Genomic DNA, 13,813 nt, shown 5'->3' with positions numbered 1-13,813 from the left:
AGGTATAGGGTTGAGTAACCAGTGATTCCATGTCTATGTATACAGGGCAGCAGCCTCTAAGGTATAGGGTTGAGTAACCAGTGATTCCATGTCTATGTATATAGGGCAGCAGCCTCTAAGGTATAGGGTTGAGTAACCAGTGATTCCATGTCTATGTATATAGGGCAGCAGCCTCTAAGGTATAGGGTTGAGTAACCAGTGATTCCATGTATATGTATACAGGGCAGCAGCCTCTAAGGTATAGGGTTGAGTAACCAGTGATTCCATGTCTATGTATATAGGGCAGCAGCCTCTAAGGTGCAGGGTTGAGTAACCAGTGATTCCATGTCTATGTATATAGGGCAGCAGCCTCTAAGGTATAGGGTTGAGTAACCAGTGATTCCATGACTATGTATATAGGGCAGCAGCCTCTAAGGTATAGGGTTGAGTAACCAGTGATTCCATGTCTATGTATATAGGGCAGCAGCCTCTAAGGTATAGGGTTGAGTAACCAGTGATTCCATGTCTATGTATACAGGGCAGCAGCCTCTAAGGTATAGGGTTGAGTAACCAGTGATTCCATGTCTATGTATATAGGGCAGCAGCCTCTAAGGTATAGGGTTGAGTAACCAGTGATTCCATGTCTATGTATATAGGGCAGCAGCCTCTAAGGTATAGGGTTGAGTAACCAGTGATTCCATGTATATGTATACAGGGCAGCAGCCTCTAAGGTATAGGGTTGAGTAACCAGTGATTCCATGTCTATGTATATAGGGCAGCAGCCTCTAAGGTGCAGGGTTGAGTAACCAGTGATTCCATGTCTATGTATATAGGGCAGCAGCCTCTAAGGTATAGGGTTCAGTAACCAGTGATTCCATGTCTATGTATACAGGGCAGCAGCCTCTAAGGTGCAGGGTTGAGTAACCAGTGATTCCATGTCTATGTATATAGGGCAGCAGCCTCTAAGGTATAGGGTTGAGTAACCAGTGATTCCATGTCTATGTATATAGGGCAGCAGCCTCTAAGGTGCAGGGTTGAGTAACCAGTGATTCCATGTCTATGTATATAGGGCAGCAGCCTCTAAGGTATAGGGTTGAGTAACCAGTGATTCCATGACTATGTATATAGGGCAGCAGCCTCTAAGGTATAGGGTTGAGTAACCAGTGATTCCATGTCTATGTATATAGGGCAGCAGCCTCTAAGGTATAGGGTTGAGTAACCAGTGATTCCATGTCCATATTCTTGTCTATGTATATTGATGGAGGGCAGCAGCCTCTAAGGTATAGGGTTGAGTAACCAGTGATTCCATGTCTATGTATATAGGGCAGCAGCCTCTAAGGTATAGGGTTGAGTAACCAGTGATTCCATGTCTATGTATATAGGGCAGCAGCCTCAGTAACCAGTGATTCCATGTCTATGTATATAGGGCAGCAGCCTCTAAGGTGCAGGGTTGAGTAACCAGTGATTCCATGTCTATGTATATAGGGCAGCAGCCTCTAAGGTATAGGGTTCAGTAACCAGTGATTCCATGTCTATGTATACAGGGCAGCAGCCTCTAAGGTGCAGGGTTGAGTAACCAGTGATTCCATGTCTATGTATATAGGGCAGCAGCCTCTAAGGTATAGGGTTGAGTAACCAGTGATTCCATGTCTATGTATATAGGGCAGCAGCCTCTAAGGTATAGGGTTGAGTAACCAGTGATTCCATGTCTATGTATATAGGGCAGCAGCCTCTAAGGTATAGGGTTGAGTAACCAGTGATTCCATGTCTATGTATATAGGGCAGCAGCCTCTAAGGTATAGGGTTGAGTAACCAGTGATTCCATGTCTATGTATATAGGGCAGCAGCCTCTAAGGTATAGGGTTGAGTAACCAGTGATTCCATGTCTATGTATATAGGGCAGCAGCCTCTAAGGTATAGGGTTTAGTAACCAGTGATTCCATGTCTATGTATATAGGGCAGCAGCCTCTAAGGTGCAGGGTTGAGTAACCAGTGATTCCATGTCTATGTATATAGGGCAGCAGCCTCTAAGGTATAGGGTTGAGTAACCAGTGATTCCATGTCTATGTATATAGGGCAGCAGCCTCTAAGGTATAGGGTTGAGTAACCAGTGATTCCATGTCTATGTATATAGGGCAGCAGCCTCTAAGGTATAGGGTTGAGTAACCAGTGATTCCATGTCTATGTATATAGGGCAGCAGCCTCTAAGGTGCAGGGTTGAGTAACCAGTGATTCCATGTCTATGTATATAGGGCAGCAGCCTCTAAGGTATAGGATTGAGTAACCAGTGATTCCATGTCTATGTATATAGGGCAGCAGCCTCTAAGGTGCAGGGTTGAGTAACCAGTGATTCCATGTCTATGTATACAGGGCAGCAGCCTCTAAGGTATAGGCTTGAGTAACCAGTGATTCCATGTCTATGTATATAGGGCAGCAGCCTCTAAGGTATAGGGTTGAGTAACCAGTGATTCCATGTCTATGTATATAGGGCAGCAGCCTCTAAGGTATAGGGTTGAGTAACCAGTGATTCCATGTCTATGTATATAGTTCAGCAGCCTCTAAGGTGCAGGGTTGAGTAACCAGTGATTCCATGTCTATGTATATAGGGCAGCAGCCTCTAAGGTATAGGGTTGAGTAGCCGGGTGGTAGCCATCTAGGGATGGATATTTAACAGTCTGATAGCCTTGAGATAGAAGCTGTTTTCAGTCTCTCGGTCCCAGCTTTGATGCACCTGTACTGACTTCGCCTTCTAGATGATAGTGGGGTGAACCGGCAGTGGCTCGGGTGGTTGATGTTCTTGATGATCTCTTTGGCCTTCCTGTGACATTGGGTGCTGTAGGTGTCCCATAGGGCAGGCAGTGTGACTTCAGGGATGCGTTGTGCAAACTGTACCACCCTCTGTAGAGCCCTGCGATTGCGGGCGGAGCAGTTTCCGTACTAGGTGGTTAAACAGCCCGATATGATGCTCTCAATTGTGCATCTGTAAAAGTTTGATGGTCTTAGGGGCCAAACCAAATTTCTTCAGCCTCCTGAGGATGAAGAGGGGCTCTTGTGCCTTCTTCTTCACCATACTGTCTGTGTGGGTGGACCATTTCAGATCATCAGTGATGTGTACGCCGAGGAACTTAAAGCTCTTCACCTTCTCCACTTCGGTCCTGTCGATGTGGATATGGGGGTTGCTCCCTCTGCTGTTTACTGAAGTCCACAATCAGCTCCTTTGTTTTGTTGACTTTGAGAGAGAGGTTATTTTCCTGGCCCCACTCTTCCAGCGCCCTCACCTCCTCCCTGTAGGTTGTCTCGTAATTCTTGGTAATCATGCTTACTACTGTTATGTCATCTGCAAACTTGATGATTGAGTTGGAGGCTTGCGTGGCCACGCAGTCATGGGTGAACAGGAAGTACAGGAGAGGGCTGAGCACCCTTGTGGGGACTCTGTGTTGAGGATCAGCGAAGTGGAGGTGTTGTTTCCTACCTGCACCAACTGAGGGTGACCCATCAGGAAGTCCAGGACCCAGAGGCACATGGTGGGGTTCAGACCCAGGGCCCAGAGCTTAATGATGAGCTTGGAGGGTACTATGGTATTGAAGGCTGAGCTATAGTCAATGAACAGCATTCTGACATAGGTATTCCTCTTGTCCAGATGGGATAGGGCAGTGTGCATTGTGATGGCGATTGCATCGTCTGTGGATCTATTGGGTCGGTAAGCAAATTGAAGTGGGTCTAGGGAGGCAGATAAGATGTGGTTGATATGATCCTTAACTAGCCTCTCAAAGCACTTCATGATGACAGAATTGAGTGCTACGGGGCAATAGTCATTTAGTTCAGTTGCCTTTGCTTTCTTGGGTACAGGAACAATGGTGGACATCTCGAAACAAGTGTGGACAGTGGACTGGGATAGGGAGGGATTGAATATGTCTGTAAACAATCCAGCCAGCTGGTCTGCACATGCTCTGAGGACGCGTCTAGGGATGCCACTTCAGCCTTGCGAGAGTTAACACGCTTAAATGTCTTACTCACATCCCATAGTCCTTTAGGATTGGGCTGCGTTGGTGGCGCTGTGTTATCTTCAAAGCGTGCAAAGGTGTTTAGCTTGTCTGGGATCAAGACATAGGTGTCCGCGACGGGGCTGGTTTTCCCTTTAATCCGTGATTGTCTGTAGACCCTGCCACATACGTCTCGTGTCTGAGCGGTTGAATTGCGACTCTCCTTTGTCTCTATACTGAAGTTTTGCCTGTTTGACTGCCTTACGGAGGGAATAACTACACTGTTTGTATTTGACCATATTCCCAGTCACCTAACCATGGTTAAATGAGGTGGTTTGCGCTTTCAGTTTTTTACGAATGCTGCCATCTATCCACGGTTTCTGGTTTGGGTAGGTTTTAATAGTCACCATGGGAACAACATCCCCTATACACTTCCTGATGAACTCAGTCACCGTGTCTGTGAAAGCGTCAATGTTATTCTCAGAAGCTACCCGGCACATGTCCCAGTCCATGTGATCAAAACAATCTTGAAGTATGGATTCTGATTGGTCAGACCGGCGTTGAATATACCTTAGCACGGGTACTTCCTGCTTGAGTTTCTGCCTATAGGAAGGGAGGAGCAAAATGGAGTCGATATCTGAATTGCCGAATGGAGAGCGAGGGAGGGCATTGTAGGCATCTCGAAGAGACGAGTAGCAGTGATCTAGTGTTTTTCCTCTACAGTTAATGTGTTGATAGAACTTCGGTAGCATTTTCCTTCAATTTAAATAGTTAACTAGTTGGATATAGGGGGCGCTCTTTTAATTTTTAGATGAAAAATGTTCCCGTTTTAAACAAGATATTTTGTCACGAAAAGATGCTCGACTATGCATATAATTGACAGCTTTGGAAAGAAAACACTCTGACGTTTCCAAAACTGCAAAAATATTATCTGTGAGTGCCACAGAACTGATGTTACAGGCGAAACCCAGATAAAAATCCAATCAGGAAGTGCCACATTTTTTGAAACCGCCGGTTTTAATCTGGTTGCTTTTCTTATTTTTGTGAAAATGTTGCCTGCTACCAGCAGAGCTAGCATAGCATTATGCCATGATAAACATACACAAATGCTTGTCTAGCGTTGGCTGTAAAGCATATTTTGAAAATCTGAGATGACAGTGTTGTTGACAAAAGGCTAAGCTTGTGTTTGAATATATTTATTTAATTTAATTTACGATTTTCATGAATAGGAAAAGTTGCGTTATGGTAATGCACTTGAGGCTATGATTACGCTCCCGGATACGGGATTGCTCGTCGCTAGAGGTTAAAATCGCCAGCTACAATAAATGTGACCTAAGGATATGTGGTTTCCAGTTTGCATGAAGTCCAGTGTAGTTATTTGAGGGCCGTCATGGTATCGGCTTGAGAGGGAATATACACAGCTGTGACTATAACCGAAGAGAATTCTCTCGGGAGGTAATACTCTCTGCATTTGATTGTGAGGTATTCTAGGTTGAGGAAACAAAAGGACTTGAGATTCTGTATTTTATCACAAATCACACCATGAGTAGTTAATAATGAAGCATACAGGCAGGGCCTTTCTTCTTCACGGAGAATTCTTTATTCCTGTCTGCGCGATGAACTGAGAACCCAGCTGGCTGTATGGATGGGGACAGTATATTCCGAGAGAGCCATGATTCCATGAACCAGAATATGTTACAGTCCCTGGTGTCTTTCTGGAAGGAGATCCTTGTCCTGAGCTTGTCTACTTCATTGTCCAGAGACTGAACATTAGCGAGTAATATACTCGAAAGCTTTGGATGGTGTACACGCCTCGGACTAGAGGTCCATTCTGAATATCTCTTCTCCACTGGCAACGCTTTGGAGCAGCCTCTGGGATAAGTTCAATTGTCCTGGGGGATACAAACAAAGGATCCAATTCTGGAAAGTCGTGTTCCTGTTCGTAATTCTGGTGAGTTACCGCCGCTCTGATATCCAAAAGTTATTTCCGGCTGTGTGTAATAACCCAAAAAACTTTCTGGGCTAATAATGTAAGAAATAACACACACAAAAATGAATACTGCAAAGTTGCTTAAGAGCTAGAAGCAGAGCTGCCATGTTTGTCGGCGGCACCTTATACTGATGGTTTGATGGTTTGTACGGTTGTGGCTAAATCAAGTACAGCTATGGATAGAAGCGACTTTAACAATCAGCATGGATCTCAAACCATGCTACAATATTAAAGCAGATTGTCAGCCAGGTTTCTTCTAGCTCCCTCTCTTCCCACTTCCCACCAGTGGACTTTGTCTCATCAACAGAAGTTCTATAAACAGATGCTTCAGATTGTTACATCCTGTGAGAGATCTGGCTCCTTCTTTTATCACTGGTGTAACTGAGTTGGAGCTGTCAAATCAGTGAGCGGCTGCTCATGTGCTCGTTGGGCAGGTTCATTTTGCATGGCCTATTGTCCTGGGTGGGCGTGGAGTTTGCACATATTAGACCATTCCATTGGTTCTTAACATTTCCACCCATCCGGGGCACTAGGCCATGCAAAACAAATTGGCCCATTGTCACGAAGCTGCCCACACCATTCCCAATCGCGCTAGAAGTTCACAATGAGAAAGTGTGTTTTATGGAAGACATGACACTCAAATTTAAGATCATTAAAATAAATCATGAGGATTTGTGTCAGTCTAAACGAGGTTTAGATTCCACCACATGTTCCAGTGTTTGTAAACACAGCTGCATGGTATTTCTACTAATGTGACTCCATGCAGCCAATGGCAATGCTTGCGGTTGGTATAAAACCGGGAGCCTCTTGTGGATTTGACAGCTTCCACCTCAGACACAATCAAAACAACAGCTATTCGGGAGAAGGATAGCAAAAATCTGGTAGAATGGCTGAGGTGCACGCTGGGACAATATAACAATCTGAATTTGAGCAAATAGTCGATTTCAGATGATGTTTGCTTTCAGGTGGGATAAAGAGCATGGTGTACAAGTTGAGAACAATGTTTGAGAAGAAGAATCCCAGGACCAGATCGTCCAATAAGAGAGGAGATGCCTTGTCCACGGACTTCAAGAGGTCCTCTGAGCTCAACTGTGTTACAGGTACAGGACTTTCATCAGTATCCATAACGTGAACACAGGGTATACCTACAGTGTAACATGATGTTAACATTACCTACCAGTTGAGCCATAGCCTACAGTGTAACATGATGTTAACATTACCTACCAGTTGAGCCATAGCCTACAGTGTAACATGATGTTAACATTACCTACCAGTTGAGCCATAGCCTACAGTGTAACATGATGTTAACATTACCTACCAGTTGAGCCATAGCCTACAGTGTAACATGATGTTAACATTACCTACCAGTTGAGCCATAGCCTACAGTGTAACATGATGTTAACATTACCTACCAGTTGAGCCATAGCCTACAGTGTAACATGATGTTAACATTACCTACCAGTTGACGAATAGCCTACATGTAACATGATGTTAACATTACCTACCAGTTGAGCCATAGCCTACAGTGTAACATGATGCTAACATTACCTACCAGTTGAGCCATAGCCTACAGTGTAACATGATGTTAACATTACCTACCAGTTGAGCCATAGCCTACAGTGTAACATGATGTTAACATTACCTACCAGTTGAGCCATAGCCTACAGTGTAACATGATGTTAACATTACCTACAGTTGAGCCCAAGGCATCCACCACAGAGGTCTCTTCCTCAGCTGCCCTCAACACAGGATCGCTGGTCTCAGAAACAGAACAATGTGGAGCCAGGTCACACACACACACACACACACACACACACACACACACACACACACACACACACACACACACACACACACACACACCAATATTCCATGCCAAGCTTGACAAACCTTCCTATTATTCTGTGATGTTTTAGATCAGGGGAACAGGACCTGCAGTCAGTCGACTCAAAGAGTGCCAATCCTGATGGCCCAGTGGAACAGGAGAAGGATTCCGCTTCATCAAAACCAGCCCAGAAGAAATCGGCCCTGGACCAGTCTTCCAAAGCCGTAAAAGAAACCAGCAAGACAACCATTCGTACGTGACTGGTCTGGAGGCGCTGTTTGAACCTGTTTATTTCTATAGAAACCCTGTCAATATCAGCTGACACATACAGTATAAAGTCATGTGTTTCTCTCACCTCAGCTCCTATGAAGGCTGGTTCAGTGAAAGACAAGTTGGTGGTGCCTAGGAAGAAGGCTCTCATCAAGTCGACCCTGGAGACTGCTTCTCACATTGAGCACATCAGGAGGAACGGAGTGGCATCACTAGAACTAAGCTACATATACCTTCTGGCAGGTGAGATAGGAGAGACTGGGATGGAATAGAATGCAAATAAAGTGATCAAATGGAATGGGATGGAAAGAGACATGGGATAGAATGGAATGGAAAGAAGGGGGGAAATAAATGGGAAAGAATAGAATGGAAGGACAGGGAAATTGGACAGAATGGAAGAACAGGGAATTGGGGTAGTATCAAAAGGAAGGACCGGGAAATGGGATAGTATCAAAAGGAAGGACAGGGAAATGGGATAGTATCAAAAGGAAGAACAGGGAAATGGGGGGAAAGGGAAATGGGATAGAATCAAAAGGAAGGACAGGGAAATGGGATAGTATCAAAAGGAAGGACATGGAAATTGGATAGTATCAAAAGGAAGGACAGGGAAATGGGGGGAAAGGGAAATGGGATAGTATCAAAAGGAAGGACAGGGAAATGGGATAGTATCAAAAGGAAGGACAGGGAAATGGGATAGTATCAAAAGGAAGGACAGGGAAATGGGGGGAAAGGGAAATGGGATAGAATCAAAAGGAAGGACAGGGAAATGGGATAGTATCAAAAGGAAGGACAGGGAAATGGGATAGTATCAAAAGGAAGGACAGGGAAATGGGGGGAAAGGGAAATGGGATAGAATCAAAAGGAAGGACAGGGAAATGGGGGGAAAGGGAAATGGGATAGAATCAAAAGGAAAGACAGGGAAATGGGGGGAAAGGGAAATGGGATAGAATCAAAAGGAAGAACAGGGAAATGGGATATTATCAAAAGGAAGGACAGGGAAATGGGATAGTATCAAAAGGAAGGACAGGGAAATGGGGGGAAAGGGAAATGGGATAGAATCAAAAGGAAGGACAGGGAAATGGGGGGAAAGGGAAATGGGATAGTATCAAAAGGAAGGACAGGGAAATGGGATAGTATCAAAAGGAAGGACAGGGAAATGGGATAGTATCAAAAGGAAGGACAGGGAAATGGGGGAAAGGGAAATGGGATAGAATCAAAAGGAAGGACAGGGAAATGGGGGAAAGGGAAATGGGATAGAATCAAAAGGAAGGAAGGAAATGGGGGAAAGGGAAATGGGATAGGGAAAAGGGAAATGGGGGGGGAAATGGGATAGAATCAAAAGGAAGGACAGGGAAATGGGGGGAAAGGGAAATGGGATAGAATCAAAAGGAAGGACAGGGAAATGGGGGGAAAGGGAAATGGGATAGAATCAAAAGGAAGCACAGGGAAATGGGATATTATCAAAAGGAAGGACAGGGAAATGGGGGGACAGGGAAATGGGATAGAATCAAAAGGAAGGACAGGGAAATGGGGGGAAAGGGAAATGGGATAGAATCAAAAGGAAGCACAGGGAAATGGGATAGTATCAAAAGGAAGGACAGGGAAATGGGATAGTATCAAAAGGAAGGACAGGGAAATGGGGGGAAAGGGAAATGGGACAGAATCAAAAGGAAGGACAGGGAAATGGGGGGAAAGGGAAATGGGATAGAATCAAAAGGAAGGACAGGGAAATGGGGGGAAAGGGAAATGGGATAGAATCAAAAGGAAGCACAGGGAAATGGGATATTATCAAAAGGAAGGACAGGGAAATGGGATAGTATCAAAAGGAAGGACATGGAAATGGGATAGTATCAAAAGGAAGGACAGGGAAATGGGGTAGTATCAAAAGGAAGGACAGGGAAATGGGGTAGTATCAAAAGGAAGGACAGGGAAATGGGATAGTAACAAAAGGAAGGACAGGGAAATGGGATAGTATCAAAAGGAAGGACAGGGAAATGGGGTAGTATCAAAAGGGAGGACAGGGAAATGGGATAGTATCAAAAGGAAGGACATGGAAATGGGATAGTATCAAAAGGAAGGACATGGAAATGGGATAGTATCAAAAGGAAGGACAGGGAAATGGGATAGTATCAAAAGGAAGGACATGGAAATGGGGTAGTATCAAAAGGAAGGACAGGGAAATGGGGTAGTATCAAAAGGAAGGACAGGGAAATGGGGTAGTATCAAAAGGAAGGACAGGGAAATGGGATAGTATCAAAAGGAAGGACAGGGAAATGGGATAGTATCAAAAGGAAGGACAGGGAAATGGGATAGTATCAAAAGAATCAAAAGGAAGTATCAAAAGGAAATGGGATAGTATCAAAAGGAAAGACAGGGAAATGGGATAGTATCAAAAGGAAGGACAGGGAAATGGGATAGTATCAAAAGGAAGGACAGGGAAATGGGATCGAATGGGGGGAAGGGAAATGTGATAGAATGGAGGGAAGGGGTAATCTGACAGAAAGGAACAATAGGAAAATCAGATTGAAAATAATGTAAGGAAAGGGAATATGGATAGAATGGAAGAAAAGGGAAATGGAAAGGAATGGAGGGAGTGTCAAATGGGATTGGGGGAAATGAAAAGAAAGGGAAATGGGATAGAATAACAGGGAAATGAGATAGATTGGAATGGAAGGAAATGGTAATTGGGCACAATGTAAGGACAGTGAAATTGAATAGAATGAAAGAAAAGGTAAATGGGAATGAATGGAATGGAAGAAAAGGTCAATGGGAATGAATGGAATGGAAGAAAAGGTCAATGGGAATGGAAGAAAAGGTAAATGGGAATGAATGGAATGGAAGAAAAGGTAAATGGGAATGAATGGAATGAAAGAAAAGGTAAATGGGAATGAATGGAATGGAAGAAAAGGTCAATGGGAATGAATGGAATGGAAGAAAAGGTCAATGGGAATGAATGGAATGGAAGAAAAGGTCAATGGGAATGAATGGAATGGAAGAAAAGGTAAATGGGGATGAATGGAATGGAAGAAAAGGTAAATGGGAATGAATGGAATGGAAGAAAAGGTAAATGGGAATGAATGGAATGGAAGAAAAGGTAAATGGGAATGAATGGAATGGAAGAAAATGTCAATGGGAATGGAAGAAAAGGTCAATGGGAATGAATGGAATGGAAAAAAAGGTAAATGGGATAGAATGGAAAGAAAGGGAAAGGGTATATACAGGGGGTACCGATACAGAGTCAATGTGGAGGCTATATACAGGGGGTACTGGTACAGAGTCAATGTGGAGGCTATATACAGGAGGTACCAGTACAGAGTCAATGTGGAGGCTATATACAGGGGGTACCAGTACAGAGTCAATGTGGAGGCTATATACAGGGTGTACCAGTACAGAGTCAATGTGGAGGCTATATACAGGGGGTACCAGTACAGAGTCAATGTGGAGGCTATATACGGTTGGTACCGGTACAGAGTCAATGTGGAGGCTATATACAGGGGGTACCAGTACAGAGTCAATGTGGAGGCTATATACAAGGGTACCGGTACAGAGTCAATGTGGAGGCTATATACAGGGGGTACCGGTACAGAGTCAATGTGGAGGCTATATACAGGGGGTACCAGTACAGAGTCAATGTGGAGGCTATATACAGGGGGTACCAGTACAGAGTCAATGTGGAGGCTATATACAGGGGGTACCAGTACAGAGTCAATGTGGAGGCTATATACAGGGGGTACCAGTACAGAGTCAATGTGGAGGCTATATACAGGGGGTACCAGTACAGAGTCAATGTGGTGGCTATATACAGGGGGTACCGGTACAGAGTCAATATGGAGGCTATATACAGGGGGTACCAGTACAGAGTCAATGTGGAGGCTATATACAGGGTGTACCAGTACAGAGTCAATGTGGAGGCTATATACAGGGGGTACCGGTACAGAGTCAATGTGGAGGTTATATACAGGGGGTACCGGTACAGAGTCAATGTGGAGGATATATACAGGGGGTACCAGTACAGAGTCAATGTGGAGGTTATATACAGGGGGTACCGGTACAGAGTCAATGTGGAGGCTATATACAGGGGGTACCGGTACAGAGTCAATGTGGAGGCTATATACAGGGGGTACCGGTACAGAGTCAATGTGGAGGCTATATACAGGGAGTACCAGTACATGTCCATTTATTCGCCTGCCAAATAAGTTCTGTTATACTCACAGACATAATTTGAACAGTTTTAGAAAGTTTAGAGTGTTTTCTATCCGAATCTACCATTATATAAATATCCTAGCTTCTGGGCCTGAGTAGCAGGGAGTTTACTTTGGGCACGCTTTTCATCCGGATGTGAAAATAGTTCCCCCTAGCCCGAAGAGGTTTTAAGGAAGCGGAAATGGAAGGAAATGGACGGAAAATAAAATGGGATAGAATAGAAGGAAAGGGAAGTGGGATAGAATGGAAGGACAGGTAAATGGGATAGAGAGGAATGGAATGGAAGGAAAGGGGAATGGGATCAAATGGAAGGAAAGGGAAATGGGAGTGAATGGAATCAAAACAGATGGAATGGCATGGCATGAAAGGAATGGAAAATGGGATTGAATCGAAGGAAAGGGAAATGGATATAATGAAAGGAAACGGAAATGGAATGGACGGAAAATGAAATGGGAAAGATTTGAATGGAAAGAAATGTGATAGAGTGGCGTATCAGCATTTCCCACGGAAATGGGATAAAATGGTAGGAAAGGGAAATGGAATTGATTGGAAGAAAAGGGACTGAGTTAGAACGGAAGGAAATGGAAACGGGATAGAATGGAAGGAAATGGAAATGGAATGGAAGGAAGGGAAATTGGATAGAATGCAATGGAAAAAAAGGGAAATGGGTTAGAATGGAAGGGAAATAGGATAGGTTGGAAGGGAAATGGGTTAGAATGGAAGGGAAATAGGATAGGTTGGAAGGGAAATAGGATAGGTTGGAAGGGAAATAGGATAGGTTGGAAGGGAAATGGGATAGGTTGGAAGGGAAATAGGATAGGTTGGAAGGGAAATGGGATAGGTTGGAAGGGAAATGGGATAGGTTGGAAGGGAAATGGGATAGGTTGGAAGGGAAAGCCAGTTCGTCGGGCTCCGACGCCTCAGCCGGATCGTCAGACTCCCACGCCTCTGCCGGATGGAAGGTTTCTTCCTAAGTTCCCGCCTTTTAAGGGAGTTTTTCCTAGCCACTGTGCTTCTAGATCTGCATTGCTTGGTGTTTGGGGTTTTAGGCTAGGTTTCTGTATAAGCACTTTGTTACATCTGCTGATGTAAAAAGGGCTTTATAAATACATTTGAGCCCTATTACAAACTTCACAAGGCAATAAGTTACCTGACGTAGCAGGCTCAAAATAACTGCCTGAAACTAAATCCCCTACATACTGGTCGTGACAAGAAAAAAAAACTGTCTGGACTTTTTCTTCTGCACTGTTCAACCAATCCAGTAAATGTTGAGGAGGAGTTAAGATGGAGTGTCGCCTTGCTAACACCTAAAAGCTCAATTTTCCCTGAAAAACAAAACACCCGGTTGGTGGGCAAAGGCTAGTCAATTAGAAACATCTGTAGCCCCTCCCAAAATCCCCCAGTTACAACTACACTGCTAAACACAGTATCACAACACCAAAGAAAAGACACATCAAATGTTTTACTATTGGCATGGCAAAGTTAATGTAGTTCTAAAACGTAGATGAAGAACAACAGTTTTGTTGTAAAGTAAAGTATGTCAATCTTGTCCTTTTTTTCATT

The 13,813-nt window shown here is 44.1% G+C and overlaps 1 protein-coding gene across 1 annotated transcript in view; it reads left to right on the top strand.

Annotated features, from left to right (window-relative positions):
* cfap92 (cilia and flagella associated protein 92 (putative)) overlaps positions 1 to 13,813 on the top strand; it is a 69,982-nt gene that overhangs the window by 22,099 nt on the left and 34,070 nt on the right. The window contains exons 5-8 of the mRNA XM_065022084.1: positions 6,918 to 7,052; positions 7,648 to 7,738; positions 7,869 to 8,029; positions 8,138 to 8,290. Of these exons, the coding sequence (XP_064878156.1) occupies positions 6,918 to 7,052; positions 7,648 to 7,738; positions 7,869 to 8,029; positions 8,138 to 8,290 (540 nt within the window). The remainder of the gene's footprint in view (positions 1 to 6,917; positions 7,053 to 7,647; positions 7,739 to 7,868; positions 8,030 to 8,137; positions 8,291 to 13,813) is intronic.

The sequence above is a fragment of the Oncorhynchus nerka genome, linkage group LG2, assembly GCF_034236695.1.
Source record: "Oncorhynchus nerka isolate Pitt River linkage group LG2, Oner_Uvic_2.0, whole genome shotgun sequence".
Taxonomy (NCBI): Eukaryota; Metazoa; Chordata; class Actinopteri; order Salmoniformes; family Salmonidae; genus Oncorhynchus; species Oncorhynchus nerka.
The sequence above is the reverse complement of the archived record's forward strand: the minus strand, read 5'-3'. Positions and strand labels throughout refer to the sequence as shown.